Here is a 21,956-nt window from a genome sequence, read left to right as displayed (position 1 = left end):
TGTTCTCCACCCACCGTGTACAGCGAAGTATAATTTTTTTGCTGGGACGCTGGTTCAAATCTCACAAGCGGCAATTTTTTATTAAATATAGCGGCATATATTTTTGTATAAATTTATTTTTTCCATTAAAAATCAACAAAAAATTATCGTAATTTGCAAAACCTTCTCAAAAGAACTTCCATGGAAATCCAAAAGTCAAACGGCACAGGTTCAAATCCCAGCAAGGATGATTTTTTTTTTTACTTTTTTATTAATTTTCTATGTTTTACTTTTTCATTAATTTTCTGAAAAATGAATGAAAAAATACGGAACGCTGGTTCCAATCTCACCAGCGGCAATTTTTTATTAAATATTTTTCTAAAAAAATATTTTTGTCATGTTATACATCGTTTTTATTTTGTTTTTTTTTCGGCATATATTTTTGTATACATATAAATTTTTCCATTAAAAATCAACATACAAATTCTCGTAATTTGCAAAACCATCTCAAAAGTACTTCAATAGAAGTGAAAAAGTCAAACGGCACAGGTTCAATTCCCTGCGGACATGATTTGTGTTCTAATATTATTTTTACTTTTTTATTGATTTTCTATTCTTTTTTTTTGCGAAATTAAATTTTCAAAACTTAAATTTTCACTTAAACCGGCCTAATTCCGTACTTTCTAAGGCTTGTCCAAAAGGACTTCGTCGGAAGTGGAATCCCGGAATGCGCTTTAAAAAAAAAAAAGACTGCATCGGAAGTGGAAAAAATTTATGGAGGATTCCGGGATGTGGAACAACTTCCATTTTTTTGCTGGGTATCTATACGGGGATTTGTTTCTATAATTTTTGCTTTAGGCCAATGTACAAAAAACAATAAATTTAGTTCGCCGGCATAGAATTTAACCCGTTGCCCCTAACAAAACGTTGATAAAAAAATTTTTATTTTAAATTTAGATAACCGTAACAGCTTTTATTTTGGGAAACAAAACTTTTTTTGGGCATGTTATCAATATGCAAGTCGATAAGGTTTTAGATTAATCGATAAGGCCTTCGAAACAATTGTTTTCATGAATTTCGAAAAATTATTCTAATTCGTTTAGTTTAGTATATAAGACAATATCATGAGTGCGGGTCAAATTTTGGATTTAATCGCAGCTAAATACCATTATGTGGGTACACGCATCGAAGGAAAATGGAATGATCTCTTGGATATTATAGGTATTTTGAAATATAGCATTTGCTGCGAAAGTATTCTCTTTATTAATGAAATATTATTTTTTTTTGTGATAGGTGATGATCCTCAAACTATTTGGGTTTTTGGTACCACAGCAGTATTCATGTTGGTCTATTGGCTAAATGCCAGTTGGTATACATTCATGGATATAACAAATCGTCCGAAATTTGTTCGAAAATATAAAATCCAACCGGGAAAGAATGAGCCCGTTGAAACCAAGAAATTAATAGAAGTAAGTTTCGCTATAGGGTAACAAACGCAAACAAATAATATTTTTTTAATTTGTGAAAATTGAACCCACCCGTTTATATCATTCTGTTGAACCAACCTGATTGTTCCAAAAACATTAGCAGACTGCTTACACAGAAAAAAATATCACCAAAATATTTCCAATTACAAAGTTAAATAAAGTTGAAAGTTTTTTTCAATTCATAAATTAATTGATACATTTAACTTTTTAATCAAGATAGAAGCATTAAGTTAATTAAGTCAAAGATTGAAATTTTTTAAATTTTCAATTAAAAAATTAATTGATACAATTAACTTTTTAATCAAACAGAAGTCTAAGTCAGTTCAAAAAAGTGATGGAATTTTTAAAATTTTTAAATAAAAATTTATTTCAAACAATCAATTTTTAATCAAACTAAACCACGAAGACAGATAAGAAAGTAATTTAAAATAGTTAAGTTTTTAATTAAAAAAATTAATTGATTTTTGCAATCAACATCAATTAAATTTTTACTTGAATTAATTAAAAAATTAATTGATATTTTCAAATCAAATCAATAAATTTTGTAATCAAATATTTATTTAAGCCAACATATTTCCAATTACAAAGTTAAATGAAGTTGAAATTTTTTCAATTAATAAATTAATTGATACATTTAACTTTTTAATCAAGATAGAAGCATTAAGTTAATTAAATCAATCATTGATTTTTTTTAAATTTATAATTAAAAAATTAATTGATACAATTAACTTTTTAATCAATCTCAGAAGACTAAGTCAGTTCAAACAAGTATATACGGCCGTAAGTTCGGCCAGGCCGAAGCTTATGTACCCTCCATCATGGATTGCGTAGAAACTTCTTCTAAACACTGCCATGCAGAATCGAATTACTTAAGTTGCGGTAACGCTTGCCGATGGCAAGGTATCTTAAAACCTCCTAACACCATCTTCTAAATTGTATGTAAGTCCATACGTGGTATATATTAAATCAAAAAAGATCGATCCAATACGTATATAATTCAGTTTGACAAAGTAGACATAAAATTTTTACAAAATTTTCTACAGAAATAAAATTTTCTATAGAAATAAAATTTCACAAAATTTTCTATAGAAATAAAAATTTTGACAAAATTTTCCATAGAAAAATTTTGACAAAAATTTCTACAGAAATAAAATTTTAACAAAATTTTCTATAGAAATAAACTTTTGACAAAATTTTCTATAGAAATAAAATCTTGGTAGATTATTTTTGGCTCGAGTGGCAACCATGATTATGAACCGAATAAAATTTGAACAAAATTTTCTATAGAAATAAAATTTTGACAAAATTTTCTATAGAAATAAAATTCTGACAATGAAGAAAATTTTATTATGAACCGAATAAAATTTTAACAAAATTTTCTCTAGAAATAAAATTTTGACAAAATTTTCTATAGAAATAAAATTTTGGTAGATTATTTTTGGCTCTAGTGGCAACCAAGATTATGAACCGATATGGACCAATTTTTGTGTGATTGGACCAATTTTGGTATGGTTGTTAGCGACCATATACTAACACCACGTTCCTAATTTGAACCGGATCGGATGAATTTTGCTCCTCCAAGAGGCTCCGGAGGTCAAATCTGGAGAACGTTTTATATGGGGGCTATATATAATTATGGTCCGATATGGACCAATTCTGCCACGGTTGTTAAAGATCATATACTAACACCATGTTCCAAATTACAACCGGATTGGATGAAATTTGCTTCTCTTGGAGACTTCGCAAGCCAAATCTGGGGATCGGTTTATATGGGGACTATATAATTATGAACCGATGTGGACCAATTTTTGCATAGTTGTTAGAGACCATATACCAATATCATGTACCGAATTTCAGGCGGATCGGATGAAATTTGCTTCTCTTTGAGGCTCCGCAACCCAAATCTGGGGATCGGTTTATATGGGCGCTATATATAATTATGGACCGATGTGGACCAATTTTTGCACGGTTGTTAGAGACCATATACCACTACCATGTACCAAATTTCAGCCGGATCGGATGCAATTTGCTTCTCTTTGAGGCTTCGCAAGCCAAATCTGGAGATCGGTTTATATGGGGCCTATATATAATTATGGACCGATGTGGACCAATTTTTGCATGGTTGTTAGAGACCATATACCAACATCATGTACGAAATTTCAGCCGGATCGGATGAAATTTGCTTCTCTTTGAGGCTCCGCAAGCCAAATCTGGGGATCGGTTTATATGGGGGCTATATATAATTAAAGACCGATGTGGACCAATGTTTGCATGATTGTTAGAGACCATATACCAACACCATGTACCAAATTTCAGCCGGATCGGATGAAATATGCTTCTCTTAGAGGCTCGGCAAGCCAAATCTGGGGATCGGTTTATATGGGGACTATATATAATTATGGACCGATGTGAACCAATTTTTGCACGGTTGTTAGAGACCATATACCAACACCATGTACCAAATTTCAGCCGGATCGGATGAAATTTGCTTCTCTTTTAGGCTCCGCAAGCCAAATCTGGGGATAGGTTTTGTATGGGGGCTATATATAATTATGGACCGATGTGGACCAAGTTTTGCATGGTTGTTAGAGACCATATACCAACACCATATACCAAATTTCAGCCGGATCGGATGTAATATGCTTCTGTTAGAGGCTCCACAAGCCAAATCTGAGGGTCCCTTTATATGGGGGCTATACGTAAAAGTGGACCGATATGGCCCATTTTCAATACCATCCGACCTACATCGATAACAACTACTTGTGCCAAGTTTCAAGTGGATAGCTTGTTTCGTTCGGAAGTTAGCGTGATTTCAACAGACGGAAGGACGGACGGACGGACGGACATGCTTAGATCGACTCAGAATTTCACCACGACCCAGAATATATATACTTTATGGGGTCTTAGAGCAATATTTCGATGTGTTACAAACGGAATGACAAAGTTAATATACCCCCATCCTATGATGGAGGGTATAAAAAATGATGGAATTTTTGAAATTTTTAAATAAAAATTTATTTCAAAAAATCAATTTTTAATCAAACCACACCACGAAGACAGATAAGAAAGTAATTGAAAATAGTTAAGCTTTTAATTTAAAAAAAATTAATTGATTTTTGCAATCAACATCAATTATAATTTTAATTGAATCAATTAAAAAATTAATTGATATTTTCAAATCACATCAATAAATTTTTTAATCAAATATATTTCTAAGCTCAATTAAAACTGCGATATTATCATTTTCGTTATAGAAGACATTTCAATTAAAAAATGAGTTGGATCAATTAATTTTGTGATTGAATCAAAAAAAATTTTGTGTGTAAGTTATGATTTTTACGTCTATAATTAAAATCTAAAGGGTGATACAGTCAAAATTTGGTCAAGGGAAAACGCGTGTAAATCGGTGAAATCGTTTATTTAAAAAATCAAATTAAATTTCTTTTTCAAGTTCAATTAGTATAAAATTAAGGAAAAATATTCAGTTAGGCTTTCGCTTTTCCAAATCCGCATTGCCGGGCCTCACGCTTGACACCTGCCATCAGATTTTGTACAGCCGCCTTGTCCACCTTCTTCGCCGCAGAAAGCCAGTTTGCCTTGAACTGCTGCTCGTCCTTAGCAGTTTTTTGGTCTTCTTTAGATTCCGCTTGACAATAGCCCAGTATTTCTCAATTGGGCGGAGCGTGTTGGGAGGGTTCTTGTCTTTGGGAACCACCTGCACGTTGTTGGCGGCGTACCACTCCATGGCCTTTTTACCGTAATGGCAAGATGCCTGTTTGGGTATAACAGAGTACGGTTGGAATCAGCGGGGGTGAGCGGGGATTACCTTTACCTGTGTGAGATGAACCGAGTGATCATGGATCTCTCATGAGCCGAAGATAAACCAAAAGCTTTATGACAAATCAATTGGTTTATCGCTCCCAGAAAAGATGACCAAAGATGACGATAAAACCATGGATAAAATTAAATGAAACAGCAATTAGGGAATGGACTGTATTTAGAGATTGTGTTTTATTTTCTTTGGTCGACTTCTTACCAGTAGGTGTTCGTAGTTACAGGGATGAAAAGCAAGTGACTTATAAAGGAAATACTATTTTCAAAATGGCTTAGTGATTTTATGGATAAAACTTAATTTAATTATCTGATTACTCATCTACCAATGCGACACTGTAGACAGAAATTCATTTGGGGATTTTTATACTAATCTAGGAATTCATGTATTAATTAGGGTTTTCGTTTCAACGTAAACAATGCCAAATCCGGCCAAAACAGTACGGAACAACCGTGTTTCTTCAGGAAAGGCAGCAGACGTTTATTCAAACACTCTTTCACGTAAATTTCTTGGTTGACAATCCCGGAAACTATGAAAATGCTGCTTTTCAAGCCACAGGTACAGATGGCTTGCCAAACCAGATATTTCTTTGCGAACTTTGACAGTTTTATGTGCTTCAAAATATCTGCAACCTTTCCCCCTCCTTTTGCCGTATAAAACTCCTGTCCCGGAAGCTGCTTGTAGTCGGCTTTGACGTAGGCTTCGTCGTCCATTACCACGCAGTCAAACTTCGTCAGCATCGTCGTGTACAGCCTCCGGGATCGCGCTTTGGCCGTCGTATTTTGTTTATCATCGCGATTTGGAGTCACTACCTTCTTGTAAGTCGATAGTCCGGCTCGTTTTTTGGCTCGATGCACGGTTGTAGACGATACACCCAGCTTATTTGCGGCATCTCGGAGAGAGAGGTTAGGGTTTCGCTTGAAACTACCGGCAACTCTCTTTGTCGTCTCTGCGGCTTCCGGTTTTCGATTTCCCCCCGATCCAGACTTCCTGGCTGTCGACAAACGTTCCCCAAACACTTTAATTACATTTGTAACGGTTGATTTGGCAACTTTTAGCGATCTTGCCAGCTTTGCGTGCGAGTAGCTCGGATTTTCGCGATGCGCGAGCAAAATTTTGATACGCTGCCCTTCTTGCTTGAACGGCATTTTGACAACTGAAGAGTGAATTCCAAAATCAAAATAGGAGCAACATTCTACACACACACCTTCAAAATGAGGGGTGTTCAGGTTTTTTAAATGCAAAATTGAAAGAAATATGTCAAGTTTATATTGACCAAATTTTGACCGTATCACCCTTTATATGCTCCTAAAATTCGCTTACGCCTTATACAAAATGCAGTTACAGTAGTTTTCGCTTATAATCCTTTGCACATATAGGAGATTTTCAGACATAGTCCAAAAATCATTCTTCTAATATCATTATGACATAAATTTCACATATATAGGTTGCTGAATAATACATTTCACTTATAGGCCGATTTTGCATATATTCCATTGTTTATTGTGCTGATAAAAAGAAATCGAAATAGACTATTTCAGATATAGTCCACAATAAAATAAAATGTTGCCAACATCATGCAAATATCGTCAGACCTGGTTATTAACCAGATTAATCAGAGTTAATTTTGCTTCCTTGAAAATACTCGTATAACTCATTGATTTAAATATATTTTAATAAAAACTAAATCGTCTTTTTTATGTTTCCTTTTATAGTCATATTTATGGAAATATGTGAGAACGGTTATATACCAAAGTGGCATATAAAAAAAATTGCTTAACTGTCGAATTTAACATATTGTCCAAAAAGTTGGTGCAACTATGGGTATGGACTATAAGCGAAAACTACTGTAGTGCATATGTTTGCAACACCCAGAAGAAGACGTGATAGACATATGGTGTCTTTGGCAATATTGCTCAGGTCTGGCCCCTGAGTCGATCTAGCCAGTCCGTCTGTCAGTCTATTTGTGAACACATTTTTGTGATCACAGTCTAGGTCGCAATTTTAGTCCAATCGACTTCAAATTTGGTTCAAAATAGAACCCTATTGATTTTGGAAGAAATCGGTTCAGTTTTAGATATAGCTCCCATATATATCTTTCGGCCGATATCTACTAATATGGCCCCAGAAGCCAGAATTTCTGCCTGATTTGCTTTCAATTTTGCACGAGGAGTACAGTTGATAGTGTCGTAACGTGTGCCGAATTTGGTTGAAATCGGTTCAGATTTACAGGCAAAAAAATAATTCTTTCCTCCCAAACGAAATTTTAGACAAACAAAGTTCGTTTCTCATTTGCTTTTCGTTGAAAGGAAGTGTATTTGGAAGAAAAGTATATACTTTTTGTGATAAACGTTTATTATTTTCCAGGATGTAAAAACAATTTCATAAAGACTACCTCAAACAAATTTTTTTTCTAGCTAATTGCATTGTCACTCACATCTTTCTCACTTCCACGAAGTTTTTTAGTTATTAGAACCTTTTTCTGTAATACAAACAATGTAGAAGAAATTGTACGATTTTATAAATTTAAATTTTTTTTTTTACCTTTCGCCTGGACGGAGAATCGAACCCATATAAGTTATATTTACATAGCATAGCTTGCGGCGCCCACGAGCCGATTAAACAAAGTTTATTTAACAGAAAAATACATTTAGTTGGGCACCGTGGAGCAGTTGTTGCTACGTCCGACTTGCATGCCAAGGGTCGTGGGTTCGATGCCTGCTCCGACCAAAGTTTTTTTTTTACATATATTCCAGATATGGTCGGAAGATTCCGAAAAAATGTTCAACATTACATTCTACTATATTAAATTTTTACTATGAACTGTAAAATGTGTCTTATTAAACACCTAAAGTCAGAAAAGAACAGTGTTTGATATAAACGAAATGGACTGTGTTGTTGGTTTAAAAACAACTTTTTTTATTGAAAAAATAAAAATTTTGTAACAAACGAATTTTTTTGGTGATAAAAGTGTATACTTTTCGAAGCAATTCAAAAAACTCTAACAAAAGAAAAACGTTTTTGGTACACGTATTCCAAACGTTTGTTTTTTCTTTGCGTGTAGATGTAGCTTCCATATATATCTTTTACCCGATATGCACTTATATGACCCCAGAAGCTAGAGTTTTGTCCTGATTTGCTTTAAACTAGTAGAATTAACAATGTTACTATGCATGCTAAATTTGGTTGAAATCGGTTCACCGTTAGATATATCTCCCATATATATGTTTTTCTGAGTTCGATAAAAATGACCAAAATACCAACATTTTCCTTGTAAAATCGGCACTGCTAAGCCGAAAACTTTTCAAAATGACTCCAATTTTCCTATATTTCCAATATCTATCGACCGATAAATCGTAAATACACTTTTGCGATGTTGCCTAAAAATTGCTTCAGATTTAAAAGTTGCCTATATTTATACCCTGCGCCACACTGTGGAGCAGGGTATTATAAGTTAGTGCATATGTTTGCAACACCCAGAAGGACACGAGATAGACACATGGTGTCTTTGGCAAAAATGCTCAGGGTGGGCTCCTGAGCCGATATAGCCATGTCCGTCTGCCCGGCTGTCCTTGAACACATTTTTGTAATCAAAGTCTAGGTCGCAGTTTTAGTCCAATCGACTTCAAATTTGGCACAAGTATGTGTTTTGGCTCAGAATAGAACCCTATTGATTTTGGAAGAAATCGGTTCATATTTAGATATAGCTCCCATATATATCTTTCGCCCGATATGGACTTATATGGCCCAGGAAGCCAGAGTTTTACCCTAATATGCTTAAAATTTTGCACAAGAAGAATAATTAGTACCATAGTCAAGTGTGCCAAATTTTATTGAAATCGGTTCAGATTTACATATAGCTCCCATATATATCTTTCGCCCGATACGGACTAATACGGTCCCAGAATCCAGAGTTTTACCCCAATTTGGTTGAAATTTTGCACTAGGAATACAATTAGTAGTGTAGTCAAGTGTGCCAAATTTTATTGAAATCGGTTCAGATTTAGATATATCTCCCATATATATCTTTCGCCCGATATGGACTAATTCGGTCCCAGAAGCCAGAGTTTTACCCCAATTTGGTTGAAATTTTGCACTAGGAGTACAATTAGTAATATAGTCATGTGTGCCAAATTTGATTGAAATCGGTTCAGATTTAGATATACCTCCCATATATAGCTTTCGCCTGATTTACACTCATATGACCACAGAGGCCAATTTTTAACTACGATTTAGTTGAAATTTTGCACAGGGAGTAGAATTAGCATTGTAGCTATGCGTGCCAAATTTGGTTGAAATCGGTTCAGATTTAGATATAGCTCCCATATATACGTTTTTCTGATTTCGACAAAAATGGTCAAAATACCAACATTTTCCTTGTAAAATCGCCACTTCTTAGTCGAAAAGTTGTAAAAATGACTCTAATTTTCCTAAACTTCGAACACATATATATCGAGCGATAAACCATAAATAAACTTTTGCGAAGTTTCCTTAAAATTGCTTCAGATTTAAATGTTTCCCATATTTTTTTACTAACATTGCGTTCCACTCTAGTGCATTAGCCGACTTAAATTTTGGGTCTATCAAATTCTGTCCAGATCGAGTGATATTTAAATGTATGTATTAGGGGCAAACCTTTATATATATTCCCCAATTACATTTGACGGATGTGATATGGTATCGAAAATTTAGATCTACGAAATGGTGCAGGGTATAATATAGTCGGCCCCGCCCGACTTTAGACTTTCCTTACTTGTTTTTGCTAACATAGTGTTCCACCCCAGGACATTGGCCGACTTAAATTATAAGTCTACAGATTTGGTAGAAGTCTAACAAATCTTGTTCAGATCGAGTCAGATTTAAATGTATGTATTTGGGACAAAAACTTTTATGGTATCGAAAATGTTGACCTACAAAGTGGTACAGGGTATAATATAGTCGGTCTCACCCGACTTTAGACTTTCCTTTCTTGCTAATGATATTAGAAGAATGATTTTTGGACTATGTCTGAAAATCTCCCAAATATATGTGCAAAGGATTATAAGCGAAAACTACTGTAACTGCATTTTGTATAAGGCGTAAGCGAATTTTAGGAACATATAGATTTTAATTATAGGCGGAAAAATGATAACTTACACACAAAAAAAATTTCTGATTCAATCACGAGATTAATTGATCCAATTATTTTTTCAATGAATATTGTAAGATTTGCGGCAGTCGATGGCAGTTTTCGTGTTAAGGAACACGTAGTACACCGATTTTATTCCAGATTGACTGTCTGAGTATATATTAATGACAACAGTTGTTGGAACAGTACTTTTCAACCAATTTGCCAATTTTTTTATACCCTCCACCATAGGATGGGGGTATATTAACTTTGTCATTCCGTTTGTAACACATCGAAATATTGCTCTAAGACCCCATAAAGTATATATATTCTGGGTCGTGGTGAAATTCTGATCTGAGCATGTCCGTCCGTCCGTCTGTTGAAATCACGCTAACTTCCGAACGAAACAAGCTATCGACTTGAAACTTGGCACAAGTAGTTGTTATTGATGTAGGTCAGATGGTATTGCAAATGGGCCATATCGGTCCACTTTTACGTATAGCCCCCATATAAACGGGCCCCCAAATTTGGCTTGCGATTGCTCTAAGAGAAGCAAATTTCATCCGATCCGCCTGAAATTTGGTACATGATGTTAGTATATGATCTCTAACAACCATGCAAAAATTGGTCCATATCGGTCCACTTTTACGTATAGCCCCCATATAAACGGACCCCCAAATTTGGCTTGCGATTGCTCTAAGAGAAGCAAATTTCATCCGATCCGGCTGAAATTTGGTGCATGCTGTTAATATATGGTCTCTAACAACCATGCAAAAATTGGTCCATATCGGTCCATAATTACATATAGCCCCCATATAAACCGATCCCCCGATTTGGCTTGCGGAGCCTCTAAGAGAACCAAATTTCATCCGATCCGGCTGAAATTTGGTACATGGTGTTAGTATATGGTCTCTACTACCATGCAAAAATTGGTCCACATCGGTCCATAATTATATATAGCCCCCATATAAACCGATCCCCCGATTTGGCTTGCGGAGCCTCTTAAAGAAGCAAATTTTATCCGATCAGGCTGAAATTTGGTACATGGTGTTGGTATATGTTCTCTAATGACCATGCGAAAATTGGTCCACATCGGCCCATAATTATATATAGCTTCCATATAAACCGATCCCCAGATTTGAACTCCGGAGTCTCTTAGAGGAGCAAAAGTCATCCGATCCGATTGAAATTTGGTCCGTGGTGTTAGTATATTGTCTCTAACAAGCGTGCCAAAATTGGTCCATATCGGTCCATAATTATATATAGCCCCCATATAAACCGATCCCCAGATTTGACCTCCGGAGCCTCATAGAGGAGCATAATTCATCCGATCCGGTTGGAATTTGGAACGTGGTGTTAGAATGTGGTCTCCAACAAACACGCAAGAATTGGTCCATATCGGTCCATAATTATATATAGCCCCCATATAAACCGTTCCCCAGATTTTATCTCCAGAGCCTCTTAGAAGAGCAAAATTCATCCGATCCGGTTGAAATTTGCAACCTGGTGTTAGTATAAGGCCGCTAATAACCATGCCAAAATTGGTCCATATCGATCTATAGTTATATATAGGCGATCCCCCCACAATCACACAATAATTGGTCCTTATCGGTTCATAATCATGGTTGCCACTCGAGCCAAAAATAATCTACCAAAATTTTATTTTTATAGAAAACATTGTCAAAATGTTATTTCTATAGAAAATTTTGTCAAAATTTTATTTCTATAGAAAATTTTGTCAAAATTTTAGTTCTATAGAACATTTTGTCAAAATTTTATTTCTATAGAAAAGTTTGTCAGAATTTTAGTTCTATAGAAAATATTATTCAAATTTTATTTCTATAGAAATTTTTCCCAAATTTTACTTCAATAGAAAATGTTGTCAAAATTTTATTTTGTCTAAATTTTATTTCTATAGAAACTTTAAACTTAATCGGCCTTTTTTAGTTTAATATATACCACATATGGACTATGTGGTATATATTACGGTGTTAGGAAGTTTTAAGATACCTTGCCATCGGCAAGTGTTACCGCAACCCAAGTAATTCAATTGTGGATGACAGTCTTCAGTAGAAGTTTCTACGCAATCCATGGTGGAGGGTACATAAGCTTCGGCCTGGCCGAACTTACGGCCGTATATACTTGTTTAATGCTAATATTTCAGCCATTTTAACTTCCTGGTCTTTAGAATATACTCCCAAACCTACTTGTAGAAATCTATATAACGTTTATTCCCCGGGATATGTGTGCACTGCGCCACACTGTTGGAAATTAGAATTTCAAACTTTTTGTCGAAGAACGGTTTCGTCAGTGTGTAATCCACTACAGTTGGGGCATCTGGTATTATTTTGAGGACCGAACTGTGACCATGCCTTTGTTCCCACCACAGCGATAGCTCGCGCAACCGTACAGTACCGGCCACCAGACCACTACACTATATATCATTATAGGTCTAACCACTGCTCAAGAAATCACATAGGTTTATTGGTGGCCTACATGAAACAATTTCGATCGGTTAAAAACGGAACAGCTTATAATATATATACCCCCATCTTATGTTGCTGGATATAAAAATAAAAAGCAGCCATAAATAATATCGGGTATAGTTTTTATAGTCCATTTACAGTGTGCCGAGTAATTTGCAGGGCATTAAATTTCAATTGTATTTCAATGGCCTCCCTCCTCCTCTCTTTATTAACCGAATGTAATGAATAATTTTACTTCGTTATAGGGCATACTGAACGTTTTGATGAACCAGACAATAGTTGGAATACCAATGTACTATGTACTCTATCATACGCTATTCAAAATACGCTGTAATGACACGTCTATTCGAGAGTTACCCACCCTACAGAAGATACTCTTTGATATTGTTGTGGTATCTATTATGGAAGAGTTTAACTTTTACTATATTCACCGTTTGATGCATCACAAGTCCATCTATAAATATGTCCATAAAAAACATCATGAATGGACAGCACCGATAGCGGCTATAACATTCTATTGTCATCCTTTGGAACATATATTTTTAAATCTAACACCCGTATCTTTGTCTTTTGCTTTGGTTCGATCACATGTCTTTACCGTATGGATATTCCTAACATTGGCCATTTTGAATTCGATGGCTGATCATGCTGGCTACTCATTTCCACGATCGGGCGCTTCTATACGTTATCATGATTATCATCATTCCAAGTGAGTTGAATAATATTTCAATGGTAATACTTTTATTAAAAAAAATATATTCTAAATATGTTTTAGATTTAATTATAACTATGGTATGTTTGGATGGTTGGACAAACTTCACGGCACCTATAAGGAGACTAACAACATTGAGGTTAAATCGAGCCCCAAGCCACATGGCAAACAAACGAAGTTGAATAAAAGTAATGTTAGTAATAAAAACAACAAATTGAAATGATACAATAAAATATTTATAGAGAACTAATGTAACTAATAAAAATCAATGTGAATTTTCTTACGATTTGAAATATTTTAATTTAGCATATAATACAAGAATATGGAAATGTATAAAAAAATTGCATTTTATTTCATACATGTATATAAAATAGAAAAATGAATTGGGTGAAGCGGTCAATAAAAATTAAATTTTTAAAAGAGTATGTGCGTTGTGTTGTAACGGATTGTGAAAGATTTCACCAGTAAATTAATTTTAATTCGAATATCTAAGCAGAAGACATCATTTAATCTGATTTCCATGAATATTTAATACAAATATATGTTAAGTTTAATTGGCAGCCCGTTTTATTTCAGACTCACTTAGACTATTCAGTCCATTGTAGAATTACCTATTACATATAGGCACTTCTATTTTTTTACCGTTGAACCCATCCCAAAATTTTTGCTTTTGTACATTTAAAATGAATTTCACAAAAATTAGTAATTTCTCATCGGCCATATTAACCGAAAACAACACAATACAACTTTTTTAATGAAATATATTTTCACGCTAATCGCATTTTTCATCGACGACGCTTGTGTTTTGATCAGCTGATACGACGACACGTAAATTTTTGTTTTTTTCTGAATCTTACGACACGCTTACGTTGTGCAAACGTTGGATAATCGTTTGTATGGGCTGTCTTATATCAAAAACAAACAGCTGACACGCCACGCTACACTTACGACCCGTTTTTGGATGCATAACCAGGCCTTAAGCCTGTTGTAGTTCCGACAGCAAACTTGAATCGATGTTAGTTCTAAGATAAATATCTACGTTAGGTTAGGTTAAAGTGGCAGCCCTAATAAGTTTCAGGTTCACTTAGACTATTCAGTCCATTTTGATGCCACATTAACGAAAAGTACTTATCTATTCAACCGTCGAACGGAACGGACGTGTTTTTTAATAGCGGATAAACTCATCGTAATAGGTACCTACTAAGAAAATAAAAAAATAATAAGCAACCATGCGAAATTCAAAGTCATGCACTGGGTTGCTAACTTCAGGGCCCAGTGGACGGGTATCGACTGGAGTTATAAATCTGGGCAATGACCAAGAGTTAGGCCCAATTAGTCGTCCTGTAGACGGGTCGACAGGTGGCGACATTCTGACAAGTCGACCTTTTTCTAAGGTAACGACATCAAAAGGAGGTAATCCCTCACGAAAGGGATTCAAGGAACGCAGAAATGCTTTGTTTATCCTAAAGAAGTTGGGATCAGTCGACCCAAGCTCGCTGTCGGCTAAACAAAGCGATTCCTTAAATTGGGCTCAAGGAATTCTTGAGATTGGAAAAAGGGAACGATCGCCGGATGAGCTGCCATCCTCCAAAAGGGATAAAAGATCGTTTGCCCCAGTTGCTAAAGACATCATTGTGATGGCTATCATTAATAAAGGAGCATTGGACGGTATGGTTCCAAAGCAAAAATGGGGGGAAATTGAGAATGCTATGTCTGTCGGATGAGTTGGCTAGGCTAGGGACTACCTTACATATTCCAGGGAAACTAGAATCTATTGGTATGCCCCTGGCTACCTGCAAGCTCATGCTGCGTGAGAAGGCTGTTATGATGGCAAATGTTCGATGGGAGAAATGCAAGGGCTGTAACGACACCTATTTGCTTGGTGTCGTTAAACTTAACCGCACACTAGATATGCTAGTGTTCTCGAGACGTCAGATATTACTCCTGATATCTGCTATAAGGGGTCGCTGCCTGATAGGCGATTTTGCAAAAACTATAGGCGCGAAGTATAATGACTATTGTATGAGCTGTCATGATGCGGAAGAAAAGGAATCAATTAAACACCTCTTGTGTGAGTGTCCTGCATTTCGTGTAAAGCGCAAGCAACTTTTAGGAGCATATAGCTTCAGATTACTGGCAGATCTGGAAAACGTTAACTTAAGCAGTCTGCTAATGTTTTTGGAACAATCTGGTTGGTTCAGCGGTTAAAACTAGAAGTAATAGGTACTTTTAGTTAATGTGGTATCACAATGGACTGAATAGTCTAAGTGAACCTGAATCTTAATCGGACTGCCACTTTAACCTAACCTAACCTATTACATATGGACACTTCTGGTTTTAGTTTTACCGTTGAACCAAGCTGATTGTTGCAAAAACATTAGCAGACTACTGAAGTTAAGGTTTTTGAGGTCCGCCAGTAATCTACAAGTTTCAGGTTCACTTATGATACCACATTAACGAAAAGTACCTATTACCTATAGGCACTTTTAGTTTTTTTTTTTTTTACTGTTGAACCCACCCCATTATTTTCTTCAGTTGAACCAACCTGATTGTTCCAAAAACATTAGCTGACTACTGAAGTTAACGTTTTCAGGTCCGCTAGTAATCTAAAGCTATATGCCCCTAAAATTCGCTTACACAAAATACAGGACACTGACACAAGAGGTGTTTAATTGAGTTTTTTTTTCCTCCGCATCATTACAGCTCATACTGTAATATTTATTCTTCGCGCCAATAGTTCATGCAAACTCGCCTATCAGGCAGCGACCCGTTATAGCTGAAATCTGACGTCTTGAGAACACTAGTATATGTATATAGTGTCCGGTTTTTGTTTAAATGGGGCTATATTTGCTTGGTGTCGTTACAACCCTTGCAATTCTCCCATCGAACATTTGCTACCATAACAGCCTTCTCACGCAATAAGAGCTTGAATACCAAAAGATTCTAATTCCCCTGGAATATGTGAGATAGTTGCTAGCCTTGCTAACTCATCCGCTTCACAGTTCCACGGTATATTCCTGTGGCCAGGCATCCATATAAGGTGAATATTGTACTGCTCAGCCATATCTTTGAGAGATTTGCGGCAGTGGATAGACGTTTTCGAGTTAAAGAACACAGAGTCCAAGAATTTTATTGCACGTTGACTGCCTGGAGAATAATGCCAACATTTGTTGGAACATTACTTCTCAGACAATTTGCCACCTCTTTTATTGCTAATATGTCAGCCTGAAAAATACTACAGCGATTAGTTAATCGTTTCGCTATTGTAAGTTCCAGGTCGTTAGAATATACTGCGAAACCTACTTGTCCATCCAATGTGCATCGGTGCAGAAATCACCATGCCTCATTGTTTTTTCCGACCACAGCGATAGCTCTCGCAACGGTACAGCCTTCATTGCAGCTGACTGTTTGGCCAATATGTCTAAAGGCAATAGATGCAACAAGACATTAGGAAACTCTTCCTGTCTTACAATACATCTGCGATATACAAGCACGCTATTCGCTGAACTTCATCTAAACTTGTCGTCTACTGAAGTGCCGGCCTCCAGACCACAACATCATATAGCATTATAGGTTTAACCACTGATGTTTCAAGCCAATGCCCAATTTTTGGTTTTAGTCCCTACTTTTTCCCTATTACCTTTTTGCACGAGTACTAGGCTATCATGGCTTTTCTCGCCCTTTGTTCCATATTAAGCTTAAAGTTCAGCAGTCTGTTCAATATAACCCCCAGGTTATTTTGCACACTCACCAAAGGGAATTTCAATACCAACTAAGAAGATGGACTTAACCATAGGAATTTTGAAGTAATGACTAGTTTTGTCTTTGCAGGATTTACTAGACCTAGGCCATTCTCCTTTGTCCATTTCTCAGTCGCCGGTAGAGCTTTCTGTTTTAATATCTCCAATTGTGGATGGGAATAGTGAAACCAGAAGTTTGTTTTTTTACAACATTCCAAAGAAGAGGCGATAGAACTACTCCTTGAGGAGTGTCTCTGTTCACATACTTTTGAATGTTTGCTTGCCCTAGTGTGGTTGAAATACCTCTCTTTGTTAGAAGTTCTTGAACCACCGTGGTGCAATGGTTAGAATGCCCGCCATGCATACACATGGTCGTGGGTTCGATGCCTGCTTCGACCGAATACCAAAAAGATTTTCAGCGGTGGATTATCCCACCTCAATACTGCTGGTGACATTTGTGAGTGTTTCAAGGCTTCTCTGAGTGGCTTCACTGCAATGTGGAACGGCGTTCTGACTCGGCTAAAAAAGCAGGTTCCTTGTCATTGAGCTTAACATAGAATCGGGCAGCACTCAGTGATAAGACAGAAGTTCACCACTGTGTTATCACAATGAACTGAATGGTCTAAATGAGCCATTCAGTGCCACTATATCTAACCTAAACTAACCTAACCCAGAAGTTCGTCTATCAGCATCCCTTGATCAACGTTCAGAATTGTCAATCCATTTAATATGGAACTCGAATGGATGTCATTGAATGCCCTTCGATGTCTAGAAAATTGTGTATTCATTGACAGGCAGCGAGCTTTCAATAAAGGTGACTACACTCAAAAAAAAGTGAACTCTCTATTTCACTAAAGCCAATTTAACTTTATTTTAGTTCATGGAATTATTATGTTTGGAGGAAGTTTCCTTTACTCTAATAACTTTTTGTGTACGTTAGTTAAATTAACTAAAACAGAGGAAAACAAGTATATACGGCCGTAAGTTCGGCCAGGCCGAAGCTTATGTACCCTCCATCATGGATTGCGTAGAAACTTCTTCTAAACACTGTCACCCACAATCGAATTACTTATGTTGCGGTAACGCTTGCCATCTTCTAAATTGTATGTAAGTCCATACGTGGTATATATTAAATTAAAAAAGATCGATCCAATACGTATATAATTCAGTTTGACAAAGTAGACATAAAATTTTGACAAAATTTTCTACAGAAATAAAATTTTAACAAAATTTTCTATAGAAATAAAATTTTCTATAGAAAGAAAATTTTGACAAAAATTTCTACAGAAATAAAATTTTAACAAATTTTCCCTAGAAATAAACTTTTGACAAAATTTTCTATAGAAATAAAATCTTGGTAGCTTATTTTTGGCTCGAGTGGCAACCATGATTATGAACCGAATAAAATTTGAACAAAATTTTCTATAGAAATAAAATTTTGACAATGATGAAAATTTTATTATGAACCGAATAAAATTTTAACAAAATTTTCTCTAGAAATAAAATTTTGACAAAATTTTCTATAGAAATAAAATTTTGGTAGATTATTTTTGGCTCTAGTGGCAACCATGATTATGAACCGATATGTACCAATTTTTGTGTGATTGGACCAATTTTGGTATGGTTGTTAGCGACCATATACTAACACCACGTTCCTAATTTGAACCGGATCGGATGAATTTTGCTCCTCCAAGAGGCTCCGGAGGTCAAATCTGGAGAACGTTTTATATGGGGGCTATATATATTTATGGACCGATATGGACCATATTTTGCACGGTTGCTAGAGACCATATACCAATACCATGTACCAAATTTCAGCCGGATCGGATGAAATTTGCTTCTCTTAGAGGCTCCGCAACCTAAATCTGGGGATCGGTTTATATGTGCGCTATATATAATTATGGACCGATGTGGACCAATTTTTGCACGGTTGCTAGAGACCATATACCAATACCATGTACCAAATGTCAGCCGGATCGGATGCAATTTGCTTCTCTTTGAGGCTTTTCAAGCCAAATCTGGAGATCGGTTTATATGGGGGCTATATAATTATGGACCGATGTGGACCAATTTTTGCATGATTGTTAGAGACCATATACCAGCACCATGTACCAAATTTCAGCCGGATCGGATGCAATTTGCTTCTCTTTGAGGCTTTGCAAGCCAAATGTGGAGATCGGTTTATATGGGCGCTATATATAATTATGGACCGATGTGGACCAATTTTTGCATGGTTGTTAGAGACCATATACCAACATCATGTACCAAATTTCAGCCGGATCGGATGAAATTTGCTTCTCTTTGAGGCTCCGCAAGCCAAATCTGGGGATCGGTTTATATGGGGGCTATATATAATTATGGACCGATGTCGACCAATTTTTGCATGATTGTTAGAGACCATATACTAACACCATGTACCAAATTTCAGCCGGATCGGATTAAATATGCTTCTCTTAGAGGCTCCACAAGCCAAATCTGGGGATCGGTTTATATGGGCGCTATATATAATTATGAACCGATATGGACCAATTTTTGCATGGGTGTTAGAGACCATATACCAACACCATATACCAAATTTCAGCCGGATCGGATGAAATGTGCTTCTGTTAGAGGCTCCACAAGCCAAATCTGAGGGTTCCTTTATATGGGGGCTATACGTAAAAGTGGACCGATATGGCCCATTTTCAATACCATCCGACCTACATCAATAGCAACTACTTGTGCCAAGTTTCAAGTCGATAGCTTGTATCGTTCGGAAGTTAGCGTGATTTCAACAGACGGACGGACGGAGGACGGACGGACATGCTTAGATCGACTCAGAATTTCACCACGACCCAGAATATATATACTTTATGGGGTCTTAGAGCAATATTTCGACGTGTTACAAACGGAATGACAAAGTTAATATACCCCCATCCTATGATGGAGGGTATAAAAATATTCTCAAATGAAGCATAAAGATTAACTAAATTCGTGTCTTCCACAAAATAGTTCAGAATTTCTTTAAATTTGAAAATTTTACCAAAAATGCGTCCATCATGAACTTCGTATGTCACTAAAGACATTCTTGCAATTTTGAACTGCAAGTTTTTTCTTCAAACTACAAAATTTTCTTTAACAAGTGAAAAACCTTAGTTATGCCTAAAAAATTTTCTTGAATATGTCGAAAAATATTTACTTATTTTTATGACATCGGCGTGATGCCAACGTTTGTAATACTGTTTAGTTAAAATTTTCTATAAATATCCAAAATTTTCTAAAATTAACCGAAAGTTTTCTTCCTGGTGGGTTCACTGTTTTTTCAGTGTAGTTCATGCAATATGGTCTCAGTAGCCCTGCCCTTCATGTAAGCATGTTGTCGTTCCGACAGCATCGATGCTAGTTCTAAGATAAATATCTATCAGCACCTCTAGAGTATTAGGAAGGAATGAGGATGAGCTGATTGGTCGGAAATCATTCGGATTCGAGTGAAAGGAAATTCTCGCTTTAGGAATAAAAACGACTTTTGTTTCCCTCTACTTTCAGTCTTTATGTATTGCCGAGAACCAGGGGATAATTCTGTCAGAGAACAAATCTAAAATTGGTGGAATTTTTGGGGAGTATATTTTCATCCTATCAGTTTAAAAAATATCTCCATAGTTCATATAATCTGCTGTTACGATTTGGTGTATTCAAAATAATCTCTGGTATGCGATCTTTAGTGGAGAGCATTTAAAACTTGGCTACATCGAACTGTCCGCTTTACGTTCTTGTTGTGATTTATAAATATTTTTTAGTCAATAAATTCAGTTAAAAAATAAATTTAATATTTATATAAATTACTTTTGGAAAATTTCTGGTTAGTGTTATAGATCAAATTATAAAATTATTTCACAATTTTATAAGAACGAAATTAATAATACTTCACTCTGTGGTTTCACTAAGAGCATCAATAAAATCCACCAGTCACCATTAGATTGATATTATGACAAATGAGTTTCATTTTCACCTTTCCATTTCGTATAGGTTTTTGTTAGTCTTTAAACTATACCCTTTTTGTCGTTGTTGTTCAAATTTGAATAATTACAAACTTTTACTTTAATTTAAAGCAAGGTGATGGGAATGTGCAAAACTGGTTTAGATGAACCAAGATTACTTTAGGTTTTGTTGTAACTAACTTACATCCATGATGACGTTTAAGTTTATGATTCTTTTTAAAAAGAGTAGATATGTCATAGGCGTAGGCAATATATTTTAAGACCAAAATCTAGTCTAATTTAATTTAATTTATTTCATTTTATTTCATTTAATTTAGTTTAATTTAATTTACTTTAATTTAATTTAAATTTATATTTATGTTTATAGTTATATTGATATTTGTATTTATATTTAAGTTAAGTTAAGTTAATTTAATTTATTAAATATAATTTAATATAATTATAAATGGAAGGTGCATTTATTTTCCTATGCACTTTAATACTGCCGCGCTTCTGCTTCTAATAATTTTATCAGTTGGGTAGCATACAAATTATATATAAAATGTGTTAAGTTTTAGCGCTTTTATAGAGATTAGAAATTCACAACAAAACACAAAGAACTGCGAATGGGCTGAAGAGAAATAAAATTGATAACAA

General features: G+C 35.4%; 1 protein-coding gene and 1 long non-coding RNA gene across 2 annotated transcripts in view; one reads left to right on the top strand and one right to left on the bottom strand.

Moving 5' to 3' along the window:
• Window positions 1-21,956, bottom strand: part of LOC142228248 (uncharacterized) — a 90,754-nt gene that overhangs the window by 29,246 nt on the left and 39,552 nt on the right. The window lies entirely within an intron of this gene.
• On the top strand, window positions 1,086-13,889 carry LOC142229023 (fatty acid hydroxylase domain-containing protein 2-like). The gene is made up of 4 exons (XM_075299554.1): window positions 1,086-1,200; window positions 1,273-1,448; window positions 13,137-13,600; window positions 13,667-13,889. The coding sequence occupies exons 1-4, from the start codon at window positions 1,104-1,106 to the stop codon at window positions 13,824-13,826; spliced, it is 897 nt and encodes a 298-aa protein (XP_075155669.1). The 5' UTR covers window positions 1,086-1,103; the 3' UTR covers window positions 13,827-13,889.

Source organism: Haematobia irritans, chromosome 3, assembly GCF_050003625.1.
Source record: "Haematobia irritans isolate KBUSLIRL chromosome 3, ASM5000362v1, whole genome shotgun sequence".
In the NCBI taxonomy this organism is placed as follows: domain Eukaryota; kingdom Metazoa; phylum Arthropoda; class Insecta; order Diptera; family Muscidae; genus Haematobia; species Haematobia irritans.
Note: the sequence above shows the minus strand (reverse complement) of the source record. Positions and strands in the feature narration are given on the sequence as shown.